Source organism: Oryctolagus cuniculus, chromosome 2 (assembly GCF_051225735.1).
Source record: "Oryctolagus cuniculus isolate XC-2025 breed Fujian yellow rabbit chromosome 2, ASM5122573v1, whole genome shotgun sequence".
In the NCBI taxonomy this organism is placed as follows: Eukaryota; Metazoa; Chordata; class Mammalia; order Lagomorpha; family Leporidae; genus Oryctolagus; species Oryctolagus cuniculus.
Window position 1 is genome coordinate 75,504,547 of NC_142868.1, and position 23,774 is coordinate 75,528,320.

The following is a 23,774-nucleotide window of genomic DNA, read 5'->3' on the forward strand; positions in this document are numbered from 1 at the left end:
AGTCCTAGTTATAAAGAAGACTCATATTGAGTTCTAGGTACCTCTGCCTTTGGCCTGGCCCAGCCCTAGCTACTGTAGACATTTGGGGAGTGAATAAGCTGATGGAAAATTTCTGTTTTGCTTTGCTTCCTTATATTCTAAGTCAATAAAAATAAATAAATAAAAACAAATAATTTAAAAAAATCTCTAAAGTAGCTCTAAAGGTCTAGCTTTAATATTTCTCTTCTATTTAATTGCTATTTTAAAAAAACAAACAAGGCTCTTTGCACTTCTCTACTTATCCTAACTTAATGGTTCTAAAACTTTCTGAGACCAACGATTATCTTGATAGTCTGATAGATATGCACTATCTTAAAGGGTAGCCATTGGACACATGTACCTACTTAAATTTAAAATAATTAAAACCAGAGAAAACTAAAACTCCAGTTTCTCATGTATACTAGTCACAGTCCAAATGCTTAATAGCCATATTTGGTTAGTGGTGACCATTTTAAATGGTGCAGACATTAAAGATTTTCATCACTGCAGATAATTCTATTGGAAATGCCAAATACATCCTTTCTGCTGGAAAAATGCAAACATGGATATAACATAAGGAGAATTAAGACATGCCTAAAATAAAGGCTTTCAGATTAAATCTTCCCATATTCCTTCTTCTAAACATTTTTCTTAGATTATATCTGATCCAATTTGCATTTCCCCATGAGATGTACTAAGGACAATTTTTGAAAATCACCATACTAATCCAATCTTTCTGAGCTTTGAATTTTCCTGATGCTCATCCCATGCTAAGACCTGAATGGCAGTCTATTTTTTAAAATGCCAATAGTGAAATAGCTGTTTTTTATTTATTTATTTATTTATTTTTGACAGGCAGAGTGGGCAGTGAGAGAGAGAGACAGAGAGAAAGGTCTTCCTTTTGCCATTGGTTCACCCTCCAATGGCCGCCACGGCTGGCGCACTGCGCTGATCCAATGGCAGGAGCCAGGTGCCTCTCCTGGTCTCCCATGGGGTGCAGGGCCCAAGCACTTGAGCCATCCTCCGCTGCACTCCCTGGCCACAACAGAGAGCTGGCCTGGAAGAGTGGCAACCGGGACAGAATCCGGCGCCCCGACCGGGACTAGAACCTGGTGTGCCAGCACCACAGGCGGAGGACTAGCCTATTGAACCACGGCACCAGCCAAAATAGCTGTTTTTAAAAAGAGAATTTATTTCTATTTTTATTTAACAGGTAGTGGGAGTGGGGGACGGAGAGAGAGACCGATCCGCAAATGCCCACACAGTCAGGGCTGGGCCAAGCTGAAGCCAGGAGCCTGGAATTCAATCCCAGTCTCCTACATGGGTAGCAGGAACCCAAGAACTTGAGCCATCATCTGCTGCCTTCCAGGGTGCACATTAATAGGAAGCTGGATGGGAAGTGGAATTACCAGGTCTTGAACCAAGCACTTAGATATGGAATATGGGTGTCCCAAGTGGCAACTTAAACACTGTACCACATGCCTGTCACCTGAAGTGCAATATTTAAGACAACTTTTAAGAAAATATTTATAAGAGGATTTTTAAAGCTAACTTGGCTGGAGTTTCTCAAAAATTTTAAGAAAGTTGTCTCTTTCAGACTCCATGTGAACCAGGTGGGAGCAATTTGAATGTCAAATTCTTCTGGATAAAATGTGCATTCATGTTAGAGTTAGTATGATATTTTCAAAGAAATTGTACCTTATTTATGTATGAGAATAATTTTATTTTAGGTATGAGGATAATATATGTATATATAAATAGTATAAATAATATAGTATAAATATGCTTAAGTAGTAAGATTAACTTACCTCTTTCTTTAAGACTTCGAAATAGCTTTGATGACCCTTTCCAAACTGGAGGTGTTTCTGAGAGCATCTGATTTAATTCCTACAAAGGAACATATTATAATACTGAAAAGGTAAACCAACTACATATAAAATAAATCAAACATACCTTAACATTCACACAAAAAGTGTCTCCATATACAAGATATGGCAATATTTATCCTACTCTATACCTGTGGCTCATTCAACCACAAAACCCAATATTTGCTCACAGTCTAAATACAAAATGGCAAAGATGCTGCATGAAATTCAATTGGAGCTAGCCAAAATTTCAGATAAATTTAATACTGAAGGTGTGTATTCAAGACAACCAAATTAAGATAAGACAGTCAGTTTAAGTTCTAGAGTCAGTTATAAAAGGATAGTTTCAGGAAAGCTATAAGAAAAGTTGGATTTTCAAAGCAAGGGCCGAGATGATCACTTGGCTTCATCTGACTTCTTCCTAATGTTTTTGGATTTCAGAGGCTTTGAGTAGAATAAACAAACCAACAAAAGATTAGGTTAAGGAGTGAAGAGCATTTCAATGGTGAGATCAGATGTAGCGGCAGGACAGGCATATTGAGTTAGTGTGGTCATTATTTCACACTTTTCTCTACTTTAAACTTAGAGATTCAGCAAAGAATATAAACTTGAACTGCTGCTCAGCCAAATTTTTTTTAAATCAAACTATCACTGTTTGTGGGAAACTAGAGGAGAAAATAAACATTTGAATCATGGTTCATATACTAAATCAATTTTAATTTATTATGTATACTTTATTAAAAATAATTAAGTGAAAACTATATTTTGATTAATCGTGAAGAAAAATGACTAAAGGACTTGGTGTTATAACTTGAAACAAAAAACTGCTAGTCATAATACATTTTAAAAAACATATAAAATACTTCTATATCTAGACCTGGTCTCAGTTACTCAAAATGTAGACCTCAGCAGTCTGGAAATCGCCTGGCAGCTTGTAAGAAACGCAGACTCTTAGTTCCCATCCCAGACCAACTGAACCAGAATCTACAATTTAACAAGATTTCTAGGTGATTTTTAATGTACATTCAAATTTGACAAGCAGTTAAGACTAACCAACCCCTTCTGATACAGCTCAATCTAAAACTATTCTGTGACATTTATAGATCATCTTTCTTTTTTTTTTTTTTTTCAATTTCAAAGCTGTGCTAGGAAAAAAGTGATGGAATCCCTGGAATGCCAAAAGTAGGAGCAGCATTCTTAAGGATCTATAGATTCCCTGAATCTTCTGTAGATTCTTGCATTCATTTCCTTCAAGGTGCCATATCTGCATTTCAAGTACTTAATGCCACCAGGTAATCAGTGAAGTCTGGTTAGAACAGCAATGGCACCAAAGTAAGAACTCAGGTATGAACAGTCATGAGAAACTGGGATATTTATTGTTTAGACCTCATAAACTGAAATACTTTTGTTAGAATAAGAGATTTTAAAAAACATTTGAATATACTTTATATTTTACAGATATTAACTTACCTTTCTCCACTTTAACTATTTCCATATCATCCACCTTCATCTATTCCAACTTAAATTCAGTTAGAGCTTAAGACTGAAAACTCACAGCTACGTTTTGAGTTCTCTCATTGTGTGTAGCAATGAACTCTATGATATCTTACTTAATTCTAAAACACATTTTTTTATTGTACATATTTTACTGAGACAGTGGAAGAGTAACTCATTCACTGTCACATGTTAGTAGTCAGAGCCAGATCCTTAATGACGTCAAGCAGTTTTAATAATTAAATAATTATCTAGTTTTTTTCTTGTATTAACTTTAAAGACTTTTAAAACTTACTATAATCTTCATTTTCCATTCATATTGGGAATCTCTCTACCCAATTCCAGTGTCTACCTTGGTCTCTTGTAGTAGTAATAGATAAAAAAATTGATTGGTCTTTGCCTGGTTCTGGATTGAGGCTCTAAATATTTCTTTCATGCCAGCATGAGTCAGGGTAGCCCTGGTCACCAGAAAGAACAACTGTGAGTAAAGGGTCGAGGTTCTGAGCCAGTTCAACATCTGGGAAATGAAGAGGAGCTAGAGATCGAGTTCAATTACCTGATCAATGATTCAATCAATCACGTATGTAAAGAAACTCCAATGAAAATTCTATACAGGCTGGCATCGTGGCTCAATAGACTAATCCTCCGCCTGCGGCGCCGGCACACCGGGTTCTAGTCCTGGTCGGGGTGCCGGATTCTGTCCCGGTTGCCCCTCTTCCAGGCCAGCTCTCTGCTGTGGCCTGAGAGTGCAGAGGAGGATGGCCCAAGTCCTTGGGTCCTGCACCTGCATGGGAGACCAGGAGAGGCACCTGGCTCCTGGCTTCAGATCAGCGTGGTGCGTCGGCCGCAGCGGCCACTGGAGGGTGAACCAACAGTAAAAGAAGGCCTTTCTCTCTGTCTCTCTCACTGTCCACTCTGCCTGTCAAAAAAACACAAATTCTATACAAGAAGCTCAGTGGAGTTTTCAGGATGGTGGATGCTTACTAACTCCATGTGGATAAGGCATGGAAGCCCTGGACCCTCCCAGACCTCATCCTTTTTGTCTTCATTTGGTTAGTCTCAAATCGTATTCTTTATGGTAAAAGCACAATCATCATTTAAAAAATAATAAGTGTAGCTCTGGGGCAGGAGTTTGACATAGTGGTTAACACACCACTTGGGATCCTATATCCTGCATCCTATATCGGAGTAACTAGTTCCAGTCCCAGCTCCTCAGCTTCCAATCCAGCCTCCTGCTAGTGCTGACCTGGGATGCGGCAGGTAATGGCTCAAGTAGCTAAGTCCCTGCTGCCCATGTGGGGGACCTTGGTTTTGGCCTGGACCAGTCCTGGCTGTTGTAGGCACATGAGGGAGTGAACCAATAGATGGAAGCTCGCTCGCTCTCTCTCTCTCTCTCTCTCTCTCTCTCTGTTCCCTCACCATCTTTCTGCCTTTCAAATAAAAATGAAATAAATAAAATGTTTTTTTTTTTATCTTTTATTTAATGAATATAAATTTCCAAAGTACGTCTCATGGGTTACAATGGCTTTCCCCCCCATACCGTCCCTCCCACCCACCCACCACCCTCCCCTTTCCCACTCCCTCTCCCCTTCCATTCACATCAAGATTCATTTTCGATTATCTTAGTATACAGAAGATCAGCTTAGTATACCTTAAGTAAGGATAAAAATGAAATAAATAAAATGTTTTAAAAATCATAAGTATGATCACTTTGGTGAGCTCCACTAGTCATTCCAGCAATTAAAACTGAGGAGAGTTGTGGGAATCCCCTGGATTTGTGGCCAATAAATTCAGAAGGGCAGGCAGCCTGGAGCCTCCCAACCCTGCAACTTGTGAGTACAAGATATGAAGGCAGCCTTGTTGAGCACTTTAAAAGCATTGTAGTCTGACCCCAAGTCTGGGTGTGTCCCCTAGTGTCAGCAGTATACTACACTACCACAAACAGATACCAAATAAAAATTTGCTGGAAAAAATTCAGTTTCCTACAATTCTAGCTGCCTTTTAAAGGCTTTACACATTTTTTTAAGTTAATACACTTAAAAAGTTACATAGTTAAGGGCAGGCATTTGTTCTAGCAGTTAAGAATTAGTTAAGTCACTCTGGCCCATATGAGAATGCCTGAGTTCAATGCTAGGCTCCATTTCTTGATTCCAGCTGCCTGCTAAGGCATGCCCTAAGAGGTAGTGGTGATGGTCTAACTAATTGGGTTCCGGCCACCCATGTCTGAAATCTGGGTTGAATTCCTGGCTGCTGCTAGCTTTGGGGACTCCTCTGCCCCCAGTGTTGCAGGCATTTGAGGGAAAGAACCAGCAAATGGGAGCTGTCTCATCTGTCTTTGTTTCTTTCTCTGCCTCTCAAATTAAATACATATACACACCTCCTAGTGGGAAATTAATTAAATACAGAAAAGAAAAACTAATCATAATCCAGTAATGAGCTAAACTTTCAATTTTACTTAACATTTTTAATTCTCTAGCTAGGCATATTTACAAAATATTTTTGTTTTTGCTACAAATAGTAAATGTTTCTTAACTCATTCTTTATACTTAATATTATATCCCATTGACTATTTTCCCATCAAATATTCTTCATTTTCATTTGAAAGGTGATATAGCAGTTGTCTGTTAACAGTAATTCTTAAATTCAACTCAACAATCTTAATATCATTATGGACTCAAGAGAGACACTACTTATATGGGATGTATATACCAGTATTTCATTCACTTAAAAGCAAAAATAAGAAATTTTTAAGACACAAGACAAGTACCCGTGAGCTATCACAGCAATGGCATCAACATTTATCAGGCAGGTTGTGGAAAACACCACTGTATTCTTGTGAGAATGACAATAAATAAAATAAGTATCTTCTCAATTTCATGATGAAGATAGTTTTAACTCCATAGACCCTTGAAAAATTGTCAGTTTATACTATATTCTACAACTTGATGCTTTATCTAACCATATGTTTTCTAAATCTATTCACATCGCTACACATAGTTCTAATATATTTACTCATGCTAACCTTGTATTACTACATTTATTCTTGGTGTGTCTATTTCACAATCCTTTTATCCTTTCCTGTAATGATTGACATTAATATTGTTCCTAAAGTTCTGCTATTATAATCAATGCTGCAGAAAACATGTATAGGATTTCTGATGCAAACATACAAACATTTCTTTGGCATACATATCAAGAAACATGATTTCTGATGAATCATGATTTCATGATTAATAGAATCATATACTTGCAATGTACCTGCAACTTTATTAAATATTGACAAATGTTTCTGAAAAATGAATGTGACAACGTAGTACTTCACCTGGCTCCTTCTTTTTGTTCATGCCAATTAATGGCATTATTAAATTTCTGGAAGCTAACAATCTGGTGAATGTAAAAATCATTATATTCTTAGTTTAAGAAAGAGGTCCTATCTAATGGTTCACTCCCTGAATGCATGCAGTGGTTGATTCTGGGCCAAGGCAAAGTTGGGATCTGAGACCTCAATCTGGGTATTCATATGGGTGGCAAGACTCATTTGTTCTCACTTCAATGGTTTTTTTTTTTCTTTTCTCTTACCTTTTCCAATTATTCTAAATATTTTGGGGCCCTTACTTACCCAGATGAATTTTAAAATTCTCTTGAATTTTCTTTAGAGTTATAACAAGCTTACAGATAAATCTGAAGGAAATACATATAATTGTATTATATGTATAGCCTATTACCATCAAGGACCATGATACCCCATTTATTTATGTCTTTAAATATAAATTAATAATATACGTTTAGCCGTGCTTTTAAGTGCCTAATAGTTCTTGTTAGTATTGTAAAATGTACTTTTATTTTGATAGTGGCTTCTAATTGCTATTGCTGGTATAAAAGCACATTAGTAATTTTGGTTTATTGATCTTGCATCTAACACAAATCAATATATTTTTACATTCTACTATTTCTATCCTGTAGAAGTACAGGAAAATCAGTATCTGTTGTTTAAGCTGCCCAGTCTGTGGCACTTTGTCATGGCAGCCTAGGAGCTGAGACTTTTCTGTAAAGTGCAGTGTAACAGTTGTAATAGCAGGCATGCATGCATTATACAGAATTTAAAGACCATATCTCTAAAGTTTCACAATAAATCTAACATTAGTGTAGGCTTTTGGAGGATTATCTTTAACTAAAGAAGTTTCTAATATCCCATTCTTTTTTAAAGTGAAGTATATCATATATATGAAAGTAAAAAAGGAATATATATATATATAAAAAATACAATTTAAAAGTTGAAATAATTAAAAAAAAAAACAGAAAATCAGCTCTTGGTAATAATCTTACATTTTATGTTAATCATTCCTTAATTTCATATGGGTTTTATCCTGAAATAACATAGTTTTAGTTTTCCAGTTTTGGACTTTATATAAATGGAATTATACTTTACATTTTTGTGACTTGCTTATTTTATCATTGCTTCGCTGAGACTCACCTTGTTAAAGTACTGCTGTAATTCATTGTTATATATATATGCTGTGTTTATATATAAGTGAATATATCAAATTTCTATAACTATCAAAATGTGTCAATTAAGTTACATTTTCTAAACAATAAATATCAAATTACTATAATTACACATACTATTTATTAATTCTATGAATGCGTTATTTTTTGTTGGGCTTTTGGGGTTTTTTTGACCATCATAAACAATCCATGGACATTCTTGTGTCTCTAGGTATACACATTGTTATAAAATTACTGGATGATAGAATATACTCATGTTTAACTTTACTAGGTACGTGTGTATGCAATGGTGTAGAATATAAACACTGAATTGATAGTTATTGGGTATATGTATCTTTACTTTTAGTAAATAATGGCAAATAGTTTCCAAAGTGGGTATACCAACTTATATTCACATATTAATTTAGCAACACTGATCTACATGTTCTACAACCTATGGAACTGTCCATTTTTGGTTTTCTGACAATCTGGTAGGTAGAAAAATGGTATCTTGATATGTTTTAATTTGCAAAATAAATTACATATGTATATGTACATTTTATATGTATAGAGTATATGCATGCATAGATATATACACCAAGAGCTTTAACTTACCTGTTTGGAAAGTGACTTCCATGTTTTAGCAACTAAAATAAACATAACATAATTAGATGATAAATACTTCATGTAATATATATCCATATTCAGTAACCATCTACAACTATAACTCATAACCAAGGCTTTATGTCCAAAAGGCAAAGTTACTTTTGACCTCAAGATCTGAATCTAAAATATGACCTTATTTATATTATCAGCTTCATATATTATAAACTATGTATAATAAGTAATATCAGATTAGCAGACATCTTTTTTTAAGATTTATTTTATTTATTTGAAAGGCAGAGTTAGAGAAGGAAAGACAGAGAAAAAGAGAGAGAGAAAGAGAGAGAGAAGGCCGGCGCCGTGGCTCAATAGGCTAATCCTCCGCCTTGCGGCGCCGGCACACCGGGTTCTAGTCCCGGTCAGGGCGCCGGATTCTGTCCCGGTTGCCCCTCTTCCAGGCCAGCTCTCTGCTATGGCCAGGGAGTGCAGTGGAGGATGGCCCAGGTGCTTGGGCCCTGCACCCCATGGGAGACCAGGAAAAGCACCTGGATCCTGGCTCCTGCCATCGGATCAGCGCGGTGCGCCGGCTGCAGCGGCGGCCATTGGAGGGTGAACCAACGGCAAAGGAAGACCTTTCTCTCTCTGTCTCTCTCTCTCACTGTCCACTCTGCCTGTAAAAAAAAAAAAAAAAAAGAGAGAGAGAGATCATCCATCCACTGATTCACTCTCCAAATGGCGCAACATGCAGGGCTGAGCCAATCTGAAGCCAGGAGCCCTGAGCTTCATCTGGGTCTCCCACATGGCTGCAGGGGCCCAAGTGCTTGGGCTAGCTTCTGCTGATTTCCCAAGTGCATTGGCAGGGAACTGGATCAGAAACAGGGAGTGCAGGGAGCAGCTGGGACTCAAACCTGCATCCATATGGATGTGTCACAGGCAGTGGCTTTACCTCTACACCACAGCGCCAGCCCCAACACTTTTTCATAACCATATTATCGTTATTTCCAGGCTTTTGGCATTTATAAAGTAAGTTATCTTACTCCATGTTAATCATTCTATGGGCTTAAAAGCACAAATAATGACATTAATACAATATTCATACTAGAATATAAATAATATTAACAGAAATGAAAATTCTAGGGTATCACCCATGACCTTTGTCATATTAGCATCCCTGAATATAATTCATACATCAGATCTCTCCAGGGTGAATGAGAAATAAAGGAGCAAAGAGCAAAAGAGATGAAAGGGAGAGGCGGTCAAGTGAGAGGGAAACTTCCATCCTGTAGCTCATTCTTCATCCCTACAGCTGGTTAAGAAGCTGGAACAATCTAATAAAATTTGAATTTTACAGTCAAATAAAATATTTGGGATCACTTTCTTTTTCGGCTTCCTCTTTACATACCTGAGGATCTCAAACACTATAAATATTATAATACAGGGTCAAATGTGTAATCAATATTGCTGTTTCCTTTGCTCTACTTTGATCATTGTAAACATCTAATGTCTGCCTAAGAATCTACATGATTAAATCTTAAAACACAGATGTGTTAGGATAATGGAAAATACTATTTCAGCTACATTATAATGATCACAACCAATAATTTTTTCTACAGGACAATGAGGCTATTTCTATATAATTCACAATATGCCAAATTCACAATTATAAAAAAGACATTTTTTGCTATGCAACCTTCTGCTTTTTTAGGCAATATAATAACTCATTTTAAGATCAAAATGGAAGAACTATGTTCCTAAATTGGGCAAATTGATTTTTATGTAGATATTTTCTTCTCTATGTAGCAAAAGCATCCTTCCTTTACCAAGACAGTTTATACAAATGTAAAATCAAGTGATTAAAATTAATTTTACTGTAGCTTTATCTATATGACTATATAGATTCATTTGCAAAGACACTCTTAATAAGCAAGTGACATAAATCATATTTGTTATTCTGTTGCTCTTAAAAATATAGCAGTAAGAAAAGAAGAAAAATAAATGACCTAAAGGTAAACCACATGCTCTTATGAAATGCTTAGAGCTATTTATCAAAAGAGGAAGTTAGACATACTCTTGAGTTTTGTAGGGTTTGAGATTTCCATGGTAAATTATTCACAAAAGACATATTCATTCTACTGGAAATGTCCCCATGTTCAATACTATTAGCTTTTTAAATAAAGACTAAAGAGCCATCAAGATTATTCTTCAAAGGACTTTCTTACTTTCTAAATTCCTTATTTCATACAAAGTTACTGCATATATAAGCATAACTTGGGGGATGGGAGACTTAATTTTATCAAAAATATTTTATTTTTAGGCTATAAATTGTATTTTGCATTTCATTGTTTTTAAATACTTTTAGTATGTCTGAAACATTTAACAATATATTTTTGAAATATAAATTATAATAATTCTCCATGTTACATGAAAATAATCAGTTATTGATCAATTCTAAAAGGGAAATTCACCTTCTAAGTAAAACAAATTCAAAAACAAAACTATAATCAATAGTCATTATGTCTCTCAATTAACCCTTATTTGAACTGCAATTATTAAGCAAATATGTGTAAAACATGTCATTTTTTTCCTACAAATGTCAAGATAAATTTATACCAAAGTTTAAGAATCATCATTATGAATTTTTTAAAAATCATGGTGATGATGATGATAACAACAGATACACACTGCTTACTGTGAATTAGGCACAAGTGATTCACTCAGTGCTCAAAAAATCTTCATGATTCTGTCATTTTTACTTCCATGAATGAGGAAACAGAAGATTAAAAATTTTAGTTCTCAAAGCTAGTAAGAATACCAAAGTTTAAACACAAATATGGGCATGTGTTGGCCTAGTGGTTAAGATGCCTGTTGGGACACCTCCATCCATATCACAGTACTCGGGTTCAAGTTCTGGCTCCACTTTAGATTCCAACATCCTGGCAATGCATACTCTGGGAGGCAGTAGGTGACGGTTCAAGTGCTTGGGTCCCTGCAACCCATGAGGGAGACCTGGATGGAATACCAGGCTCCTTGTTTCAGTCTGTGGGCATTTGGGAATGAACAGGTAGTTGGGAAATGACTATATCTCCTCATCTCTCAAATGAATAAATGAGTAAACAAACATGAGTCTATCAAATTCCATTATGCTACTTTTGCATGTATCTGATTTAATATTCAGTCCACATAGCGTTTTTCAGCTGTGAAGCAAATGTTTCTTCTTAAAACCCCATGCTTTCAAAATAATGTTTGAAAATATCTTGATGTGGGGCTTCTGCTGTGGCAGTGGGTAAACCTGCCACCTGCAGTCCTATATGCACCTGCATCCTATATGGGCGCTGGTTCAAGTCCCTGTTGTTCCACTTCCAATCTAGTTCTTGGCTATGGCCTGGGAACGCAGTAGAGGATGGCCAGGGTCCTTGGTCCTACACCTACGTGGGAAAACTGGAGGAAGCTCCAGGACCCTGGCTTCAGACTGGCTCAGTTCCAGCCTTTGCGGCCACTTGGGGAGTAAACCAGCAGATGGAAGAATCCCACCACCACACCCCACTGTCTCTGCCTCTGTAACTCTGCCTTCCAAATAAATATATCTTTTTTAAAAATCTTGATGTTTTATAATCTCAATTATGTTTTTAAAATGCCAGTGAGAAATTAACCAAGTTGTGGTTAATTTCCTGTGCACATTTTTTATAATGGAAACCATTTTTTCCTACAAGTTATAGTTTTGGAATATCTATCAGGAGAATCTCCAAAAAGTTATTGCAAAATAGCAAGATCCAACAGTGAGTTTCCATTGAGTATATTACAAAACATTTCAAGAAAATAGTAAAATAGAATTTTTCAAAATATGAAATTCTAAAGTATTACTTAAAGAATAACTTAAGTTTGAAAAAATTGTATACTTTGATATAAAATACCACTTGACAATCTAAAAACTACCTCCCCTCAAGAAAAATTTATTGAGTACTCAATATGTGCCAAATAACCATTCTACCTAGGAGTTTATTGTTTCTGTACTTTGTGTCCTCTTATGTTAAGTTTTCTAAGTACAGGGAATTTGTATCTCCTCTAGCACACACAAAAGGCCTTCACACATAAGTACATGTAAAAATATCCCATACATTTTTACTTAATTTTTTAATATAATGTGGATTTTTTCACATTAAGTAACTTAATTATGTCCTTATCATAGCCTTCAAGTTCCTCAAAAAAAGAGCCCTAATTAATTTCTAGCCTTTTCTATCATATTACATTACATACTTGCAATGTGGCTACTATGAATATACCAATATTCTTTTTATTTTGTGTTTTTGTTTATGTAGTTCTCTCTCCTTCAGTGCCATCATTTTGTCTCAGGTCAAAATCTATTTTTTCCATTGACCATTCTGGCCATTTTCCTTGGCTTCTATGAACTCTACACTCTTCTTTTTTTTTTTTTTTAATTAATTTATTTATTTGAAAGTCAGTTACACAGAGAGAGGAGAGGCAGAGAGAGAGAGAGAAAGAGAGAGAGTTCTTCCATCCGATGGTTCACTCCCCTCTTGGCCGCAAAAGCCAGAGCTGCACTGATCCGAAGCCAGGAGCCAGGAGCCAGGAGCTTCTTCTGGGTCTTCCATGCGGGTGCAGGGGCCCAAGGACTTGGGCCATCCTCCACTGCTTTCCCAGGCCATAGCACAGAGCTGAATCGGAAATGGAGCAGAGGGACTTGAACAGGCGCCAATATAGGTTACTGGCGTTTCAGGCCAGGGTGTTAACCCACTGCGCCACAGCGCCGGCCCATACACTATTCTGATTTTCTTCTTGTGTCTCCTTCTGAAGCTCATCCTTTACAAACCTACGTATGGTACAGGAGTTCCTGAAGGATTTGTCCTTGGTTATCTATATTCTCATCCTATACTGCATCCTGAGGCAATTTCATCCATACACATTGCATTAATTACCAGCCATGTGCAGTTTAATCTCAAACGTACACACACACACACACACACATATATATATATACAAACAAATATATATATATATCCATGCAGCCCTCTGACCTGTTCTCCAACAAAAATTATCTAAAGCACCAAAAATCAATTAATTAGGGGTAGACAATTAGCACAATGGCCACTTGGCATGTCTTGATCCCATATCAGAACGCATGGTTTCACTCCTGGCTACCTTGCTTCCTATCCCTTCCTGCTAATGCACAACAGAGGAGGCAGCAGATAATAACTCAAGGACTTTGGTCACTGCCACCTGCATCTGGATTTCCAGGCTCCTGCCTTTGGCCTGGACCAGTCCTGGATGTCAAGGGCATTTGGGGAGTGAACCAGAAGATACAAGTTATGTGTGTGTGTGTGTGTGTGTGTGTGTCCCTGCCTTTCAAACAAAATGAAAATAAAAATTTTCAAAAAATCAATTCGTTAAATGCTAATCTTTGGGCTGGCATTGTAGGTAAAGTTACCCCCTGTGACACCAGCATCCCATGTGGGTGCCCGGTCAAGTCCTGGCTGCTCCTCTTCCAGTCCAGCTACCTACTAATGGTCTGGGAAAAGCAGTAGAAGATGGCCTAAGGGTCCATGCTATCCATATGGAAGACCCTGATGAAGATCCAGGCTCCTAACTTCACCTGGCCTGGTGGTAGCCATTGTGGCCATCTGCTGAGTTAATCAGTGAATGGAAGATCAATCGATTGATCTCTCTCTCACACACACATACCTCTCCTCTCTCCACACTCTAACTCTGACTTTCAAAAAAAAAAAATCTTTTTTTTTTTTTAATTAAAAAGTTAATCATCAAGGCAGTCAATTAGCTCAATTACTGAGGACTTTATTTTAGGGTATTGTCCTATCCCTGCCTCTGAAGTAAACATGGCTGTAACTGCTATAGTGCTGTAGTCTAACTTAAGGCATTTCTGTAACAGTTGAAAGCAGATATCAGGCAAAGAACTGATTACCTGGTACACTGAATTTTACTGAGTATTCTTTCAGTGAACTTAACTGAACAATTAAGAAACAGATCCAACTGCCTCCTCCTTCCACGTCCAAGGTTTTTCAAATATATCATGTATAAAATTGAAATAGTGATTTTTCTCTCAAATTTGGTCCTGCTATCCATCCAATTAAATTAGCAGGAAACTCTTAGTACGCAATACTCTTTCACTACCACCTTTGGAAACTTTTGAAGGCTAAACTGCCATTCGCTAACTTATGATATAGTACCAAAGAAAAAAAATCTACAATTAAATGAAAAAAAGAGTATAAAATACTCTTCCCTACTATCTATATCTATCTACTATCTAAAGGTAGCTTTTCTTCATATTCTTCATGAAAATAACACTTAAAATCAGATTGAATAAAAAGTGCATGAGAATCCAGCTGCCTTCTATTAAATAAGTTACCAAGAGATTTTGCAAGAATGTGCCTGAATACAAAAAGTTTAAGAACCACAACTCTTGCAAAGAAAACTGAGAAATAATAACCTATATTTGCATTTGTGCTATGACAAATACAGAAGAAATAGTGTCAGAATTTTTGCCCAGAGCTAACTTCAAAGCCAGTCCTCTGATTTACACTGTTCAGATTAGATGAAAGAATGAATAGTCAGATTATGAGACTTTTATAAAGGATATTAAAATGATTTTTAATTTAAATTTGATATGGTGAGAAAGAAAGAGCAAATAAAGGTTTCTGAAAAGAGAAGAAATACAAGAAATGTTAGTCTGCGAACACGTGTAGCATCACATCTTTTAAAATACCCCATTATGTGGCCAGTGCCGTGGCTCAATAGGCTGATCCTCCACCTAGTGGCGCCGGCACACCGGGTTCTAGTCCTGGTCGGGGCACCGGATTCTGTTCCGGTTGCCCCTCTTCCAGGCCAGCTCTCTGCTGTGGCCCGGGAGAGCAGTGGAGGATGGCCCAAGTTCCTGGGCCCTGCACCCCATGGGAGACCAGGAGAAGCACCTGGCTCCTGCCTTCGGATCAGCACAGTGCGCCAGCTGCAGCGCGCAGGTGTGGCAGCCATTGGAGGGTGAACCAACGGCAAAAGGAAGACCTTTCTCTCTGTCTCTCTCTCTCACTATCCACTCTGTCAAAAAAAAAAAAAATACCCCATTACTTGCTTTTTTGTTTTAAATATTTATACTGCTCCACACTTATATAAACCAGAAATAAGAATAACATTTTATAACATTATTAACTTAGTGTTTAAAATATACTTACATTTGGGTTCATCTGTTGTAACAGCCAAAATAAAATCATAGGGAGTCATGAATAACTGTCCTTCACACTCTATAGAAGCAAATAAACGAAATCGTCTCTCCCGAGACGTAGCATACAGGTCCAAGTCTTCAATGTCTGTTCTGCCGATAGCAACCTAAAGGTAAGAAAGCAAATAAATTTAGGCTGTGTGAAGTAACACCTCCTTTTGGAAGGTAAATGCTTTTGATTAATTATATTGAAAATAAATTCACAGAGTAAATGAAAAGTATGAAACTAGTCCATCTTCTGGTGAATCTTAATTAGTTTATAATTAGATTATTCACAGAAATAAAATGAATTAATGTTCAAATGATCCTGCAAAGAATATCACTAAGGGATTAAAGTTTTTAGGCTGGCATTTTGAAGGACTGGGAATTCTTGGTTTATTTTTTAGTTTAAATCTTAGAAAACATTAAATTATAGAGCCAATGCTATCTTTAGAAAGAATATCAACACTTGCCAAAATGCCTACCATGTACTCTTTATAGGCTTATTTCTTTGAATAGAAATTGATTACTTTTTCTAAAAGAACAAAGTAAAACACTGATAAATTGCTCAAGATTGCCACTAATTAGTGCCGATACTAGATTAGAGCTGAAATTGCTAATTCCAGAGAAATATAGTTACCACCAATGGTTATTCTAAATTTTACTTAGAGTTAAGATTAACATAATATGTGTATATGTATGGAGCAAGCTGTTGTTTTGCTTCATTTCAAGATCTTTCCTGTTGGTAAATAATTTTTTACTGTCACTTATATACTCTTTGAAACACAGAACAATTATTTTTAATAAAATGATTACAAAATTACTTCATAACTATGTTTATCATTTAGTAGAATCTTTAAACATTTTAGATATAGCTTTATTTTGCAAAAAGAGATATTATACCTTACATGCTGCAGATGGAAGATCTCTCTTTAACTCAGCTTTACAAATAAATAAATCTTAAAAAAAATCCACTGTATGAATTTCACCTCTTATGAGAAGTACTCATTAAAATCATTTATTAGATGGTACCTGTGGATCTATTTAGTATTATCTTAAATTATGGGGAGGAATTTGAGAAGCTTTGTGCCCCAGATAAAAAATTATGTTCTAGGTGCAGGCACTTGCCCTAGGGCGCAAGACACCCAGTGTCCCAGATCAGCACCTGTGCTCAAATCCCAGCTCTGGCTCCCGACTCCAGCTCCCTGATAATGCAGACTCTGGGAGGCAGCAGGAGCAATGGCTGACACAATCAGGCTCCTGCCAACCACATGGGAGACCTAGACTGAGTGCCTGGCTCCCTCTGTTGTGGGTTTCTGGGGAGTAAACCAGAGGATAGAAGTTTTCTGTCTCCAAACAATTTTATTTAATGATTTAAATTTTGAAATTAATGTGTCAACTTTTAAAAATCTTACTGTTATTTTGTGACAATACTGAGTTTTGGCTTAATTTAGGAGGCAAGGAAGTCAGATAATACTGATACAAGTGAACATGGATATCTAAGTCTCCAAATACATCTTTCAGTAAAGTTTCACAGTTATCTACATTTCTCTTAAACATCTTAAAGTTTCTATGGTAAATCTGAATTAATATTTAGACCTTTATTTCTTATTAGATTTTCAATTTTTTTCTGATGTATGAGAAAACTATTAACTTTAAACATTTGGTGGTACCCAACAACCTTATTTAAACTCCTTTATTAATTTAATATTTAATAAGTATTTAATAAGGTAAGTATTTAATAAGATAATTATTTTGAAAGAGTTACAGTTATAGTTTTCTTTTCAATATTTATACTTTATTTCATTGCCTTAATCAGTTCAGGTTTAGTTCTGTAAAAATGATGTTGAATAGTATCAGCAATATTAAGCATTCTTATTCTGTGTTTTAAAGGGAACATTTCTAATGAATTACCAATAAAAGCAATATTTGCTATTAGTTTTATTAGTTATCCTCTACTTTATATCAGGAATGAATGGTTGCCTGGTCTTCTGTGTTTATTGAAAATAAATTAGTTTAGGCCGGCACTGCGGCTCAATAGACTAATCCTCCGCCTTGCGGCGCCAGCACCCCGGGTTCTAGTCCCAGTTGGGGCACTGTATTCTGTCCCGGTTGCTCCTCTTCCTGTCCAGCTCTCTGCTGTGGCCCAGGAGTGCAGTGGAGGATGGCCCAAGTCCTTGGGCCCTGCACCCACATGGGAGACCAGGAGATGCACCTGGCTCCTGGCTTCGGATCAGCATGGTGCACCAGCCGCAGTGGCCATTGGGAGGTGAACCAATGGAAAAGGAAGGCCTTTGTCTCTGTCTCTCTCTCTCACTGTCCACTCTGCCTGTCAATAAATAAATAAATAAATTAGTTTAGAGTTAGAACAGTCCCCAAAGGTCATTTGGTATTCTCAAATCTTTACCTTTTACAAGAATAGAAACATAAATATCAATCTTCTCCTACCACTCCCAACCCAGGCCTGGCTTGTGAAGCCAGTTTGAGTACTAGCTACCCTGCTTCCAATTCACCTCCCTGCTAATATGCCTAAGAAGGCAACAGAAAATATAGCCCAAGTGTCTGGGCCTCTATCATCCATATGGGAGACCAGGATGGAGTTCTTGGCTCTTGGCGTAAGCCAGACCCAGATCTGGCTGTTGTGGCTATTTGGGGTTGAACCAGAGACTGGGAGATCTGTGTGTGTGTGTGTGTGTGTGTGTGTATGTGCGCACATGCATGTGTATGCATGCATGTCTCTCTCTCTGCCATTCAAATAAACTACATAAATCTTAAAAAATATATATTGAATAAGTAGAAGCATAAACAGAAATCCCCAAACAAAAGCATAAAAATTAATGGACAAAACTCTATAATTTACATTATCTGTTAACTCTGTATAGTATCCAAAATAAAATTTAACTTCATATAATGAGATAATGTAAATCCATTCATTCATTCATTCAACAGATACTCGTTACTTTGACTATTATATACAAATGAATCGACTATAAGGTAATTATTAGACTGGAAGATAACTTACTTCATCTGAATAAATAAGTTTGTTTTTATCATGCTCTGCCTGCATACACTTATTTTTTTTAATATTTATTTATTTACTCACTTATTATCTGCTAGTTCAATCCCCAAATAGCTGCAACAGCTAGGTCTGGACCAGTAACTCCATCTTGATCTCTCACATGGATGTCAGGGGCCCAAGAACTTAGGCCTTTATATGCTGTTTCTCAGGTGCATTAACAGGAATCTAGATGGGAAGTGGAGCTATTGGACTCAAACTGGCATTCTGGTATGGGAAGCTGGCATTGGCCACTTAACCAGCCGTGCCACAACACTGGTTTATTTATTTATTTTCAAACCTCTGAAGAGCCCACATGCTCATTTCTCTGTTAATTCATCAACAGGTTATTTTCTTAGCAAATAATCTAAAAGCAAGGAACTGAGTTTTTGCTCATTGTCGTTTTTGTTTCTTATAGTAACACAGTTCTGAGCAAATTAAGTTTCACAGTGTATAGGTTAACATGAAGCAAGCGATCTGTGAAATTCCGCAGAGAATACCTGAGGTTCCTAGGAATTGCTGAGGAAAGGGACAACTGCAGGCCCACAGACTACAAAAGGAACTCAGATCTTTAGGATATTTAGCTTTGCTTTAAAACATTTCAAAGTGGAGCCAGCACTGTGGCACAGCGGGTTAATGCCCTGGCCTGAAGCGCCAACATCCCATATGGGTACCGGTTCTAGTCCCGGCTGCTCCTCTTCCAATCCAGCTCTCTGCTTTGGCCTGGGAAAGCAGTACAAGATGGGACAAGTCCTTGGGCCCCTGCTCCCATGTGGGAGACCTGGAAGAAGCTCCTGGCCCCTGGCTCTGGATCAGCGCACCTCCGGCCATTGCGGCCATCTGGGGAATGAACCATCGGATGGAAGACCTCTCTCTCTGCCTCTCCTCCTTCTGTGTAACTCTGACTTTCAAATAAACAAATAAAATTTTAATCCACACCCTGTTTAGTTGACACAGAAAGTGGTGAGAATCTCAAATTTGATGGCTTTGAAGACTATGTGAAGAGTTTGACCAGGTGATGAATGCCAATATTAACACTGCCAGAATTTTATATACAAAATGGAGACAGTATCCAAAATTAATGAAATGATTTCCTTGTATGTGGCTTAAGAAATATAGATATTTAAAACTCACCTTGAAAATAAGATTAGATTTTGTCTTACCTAGAGATGAAGGGTAGGTAGGATATGGAATGGAGATTCATTTTTAATTTGGTTCATTAAATGTGTAAGGTCTTAAAGCAGGTAATATAAAAAAGTTTCCATGATTCCATTTACATGTACATTAGAAGAGATCCTGAATGTATTGTTTCAGCAGTACTAATTTAATGCTAATATACTTAGTTTCACATTATTAAGCTATCACTGTTCTCTTTAGAACTGAATTGTTTTCTTCTGGTTTTGGATTTGACATTGCATTTGACCTTTTATGTAGCAACTGACTTGTGCCAGGGCAATGATGGATTGGGATCTTCCCTCAAATCCAAGCATGAGTAAATGTTGCTTATCCTCATAAAGTCAAATGGTAGGCATTTCCCACCACGTATTTTCATCCAACAAGAATGTCAGATTAATTTATTTAACTGATTCCAAAGAGTAGAATTGGACTGACCTCAACTAATTTCAAAATGCTTTTAATTTTTGCTTATGTTAAGTGCTTTATACAATTTTTTAAAAAAGTGTAATTTGGAATTGAAATTAAAAAAGGAAATATCTAAAGGAGCCAAACTGTAAATAAAGTATTTACGAAGTGAAGACTAGATGCTAACATACTAAATTCACAAAAATGTTATAGTAGTTATATAAATACTTTAAAAAAAACAAACTATGGGTCAAAACAGTAACATTTGGAACACTTTGTCACCAATCAATATTTTACATAGTTTTAAGCCTGAAAGCAGGCTTCATTCTACAGTAAACCTTTTACATCTACCATGATATACAGAAACTTTTTAAAAACCAGAAACTACTTGAAATAATATTTTCCATGGTCAACAAAGATATTTAGATGTTCTAGTATTTAATATGGCCACAGTAGTTTTGATAAAGAAGATTACTTTTTCCCATCCTTAGATACCTACATGGAAACAACCAGGTTGAACAAATCTGAAACAACTTCTGTGTGTGAATTTGCTTCCTATCTAAATACTGTGCATCTATTCTGCATTGTATAATTTGCTTGTTATTTATTATTTGATTTGCAGTAACTTCTCAAGTTATGGAATTGATTTGCATTGAACACAAACTGTAAAGAAGAAATTGATGAAAAAACTGTTAATATTATATGACCATGTAAAGAGACTGAGAAGAATCATAAAAGTCACATTTTAAAAATTCTTAATTTCTATAGATGACAAATGAAAAAAAAGCACATATTTGTGAAGTTGAAGAAGAGATAGCCTATGAACTATTAAGAAATATTAAAGAAAAAAACCCTTAAGTTTATAATGGCTACACAGAGAAATATGGCCCCTCAGAGAAACTGGAGGGCAGGAGAAGCACAGATCAAAGTGAAAACTGAGCTTGCTTAATTTCTAAGAAATCTTTTCTCTGACGTAAACACAACACAAAGTTTCTGTATTCTATCTATCCTGGAGATTCTTCTCTAAAATGATCTATTATAAGTTAAAATTCTTTCTCTGAATGTACTCTTGCCTTTGAGTGGCTTTTTTTTTTTTTTTTTTTGGTATCATTAACAGACCTACTAAGAAAGCTCTTAAAAACATAAGTTTTTGTTAGCTAATAAGACGCATATCATGTAGGCTATCTATAGCTTATTAATTATCAGGGTTTTTAAAAAGATTTATTCATTTATTTGAAAATCAGAAATAGAAACATAGAAAGAGGGAGAGACATGAGAAAGAGGGATCTTCATCTGCTGGTTCATTCCCTAGATGGCCACCAACAACCAGGCCTTGGGCCAGGCTGAAGTCAGGAGCTTCATTCGGGTCTCCCATGTGGATGGCAGGAGCCCAAACACTTGGACCACCTTCCACTGCTTTTCCCAGGCCATCAGCAGGGAGCTGAATTGGAAATGGAGCAGCCAGGACACAAACAGGTGCCCACATGGGACACAGGCTTCACAGGTGGCAGTTTTACCTGCTATGTGTAATGCTAGCCCTTAATTATCAGTTTTTAAAATATACTCTAATTAAAATTTCCTGGAGATTGAACATAATTAACATTTCTTGAACCATGAATTCATGTTTTCTTATCAGTCTCTGGAACCAATCTTGTTCCAAGTTGTTGGCAACTAAATAAATACTCCCAAGTCAGACATCTGATGTTGCCTGTTCTGATCTAGGAACAGGAACTGAGTTCTTAATTTGCTGCCTAACATCACAACTCACCCCTTATTTCCAATTTCAGTACCTGGGTTCCTGTCAAGCTGTGCCTGAGCCCCTTTCCTGATACTCCTGTAGTTCTGCAGGAACTGCAGTGCACGCTCGCCTGCCCACTCCAGGGCTTGCTGTTAGACTGCCTTTTACCAGCTCTCATCAGTGTTGATCTCTAGACTCTATGCTACAGAGCTCTACTATGTAATGGTCATTTTCTGCTAGAACTTCAAGAAACCAACTAAGCTAATACCACAGTCTAGGCCCAAGGTGTTGACAGAAATAATGAGTCTAATCTCCATCTGGAATAAACTCTAGAAACTGCACTAGTCTATGAGCTACGGCTAGCTCTAGGACTATTTTACATCTACTTAAGTTTCCTGCTTACCTTTGCAATTTCTCTGAAGGTGAACTCTGATACCTTTCCAGTCATTGCTAAGGACATGAATCTTTGCTCCTTATCAAATGGATTATACGATTCTTTTACTCAGATTCTCAGGAAAGCCGTCTGCCAGAAAACTGCTGCTGTTGTGCCCTGTTGCATAAGCTACTACTCCATTATCAGTCCAAATAAATAATATTTTCTGTAATAAAGGATCTTAGACTTTCACAATGCAGCTTCCTGGAGAGTCAACAATACCTTGCATAACTCCTAGTTATTTCCTTTATATACTCCACACTGGGTAGCATTTATGATTACATATCTGTGTCTGGCATTCAATCATGAATTCCTTGAGAAGACCAGTAATTTCTTACTTTCATAGCCCCAGTAATTAACTTAGACCCTAGCACAGATAAGAGCCTCAGTAAATACTGCATAAATAAATGATGCCTATGAATAAAAAGATAATTGGTTACTGTGTAAGAAGCAACCAAAGAGGGCCTGGCATTGTGGTTTAATGGGTTAAGCCACTGCCTGCAATGCCAGCATCCCACATAGGTTCTGGTTCAAGTCCTGGCTGCTTCACTTCAGATCCAGCTCAGTGCTAATGTGCCTGGGAAAGCAGCAAGGATAGCCCAAGTACTTGGGTCCCTGAAACCATGTGGGAGCTCCTGGCTTCTGACTTCTGCCTGGCCCAGCCCCAATGCTGTTGTGGCCATTTGGGGAGTAAACCATTGATGGAGATTATCTCTCTCTCCCTCTCTCCTTCTCCCTCTCTCCCTCTAACTCTCCCAAATAAATAAAATAAATCTTAAAAAAGCAACTAAAGGGACACTGCATCTGGAAAAGACAGCAGTGAAACAGTGAAGGACAACCAGAAGAAAGGTTTCTGATTATAAACCAGGCATTTAGAGATAATACAACACAATCTAAAGCTTGGAGCTGGTACTTAATCTAGTGGTTAAGATGCCTGCATTCTATATCAGAGGGTCTAGGTAAGAGTCAAAGCTCTGATTCCTGTCTCCAGCTTCCCAATAATGAAGACCTTGCAAGGCAAAGAAGATAGCTAAATAATTGGGTCCCATATCAACAATATGGGAGATCTGGATTGAGTTTCTACCTCTTGACTCTGGTCCTGGACTAGCCCCAGAAATAGCAGGCATTTAGAGTGAATCATTGAATGGGAGCACCATGTCCCTGTCTCTCTCTCTGCCTCTTTCTCTCTGCCACTCCAACAAAGGTTGGTTGTTTTATTAACTATTGCAATAAGAAGGCTTATGAGATTAGTTTTCATTTGATCATTTATTATGTTA

At 37.0% G+C, this 23,774-nt stretch overlaps 1 protein-coding gene across 7 annotated transcripts in view; it reads right to left on the bottom strand.

Annotated features, from left to right (window-relative positions):
- MICU3 (mitochondrial calcium uptake 3) overlaps positions 1-23,774 on the bottom strand; it is a 113,294-nt gene that overhangs the window by 61,414 nt on the left and 28,106 nt on the right. For all 7 annotated transcript variants that reach the window (XM_051842596.3, XM_017338923.4, XM_089325875.1 and 4 more), the window contains exons 2-4: positions 15,665-15,818; positions 8,478-8,509; positions 1,827-1,905 (exon numbers count right to left, since the gene is read on the bottom strand). In XM_051842596.3, the coding sequence (XP_051698556.1) occupies positions 1,827-1,905; positions 8,478-8,509; positions 15,665-15,818 (265 nt within the window). The remainder of the gene's footprint in view (positions 1-1,826; positions 1,906-8,477; positions 8,510-15,664; positions 15,819-23,774) is intronic.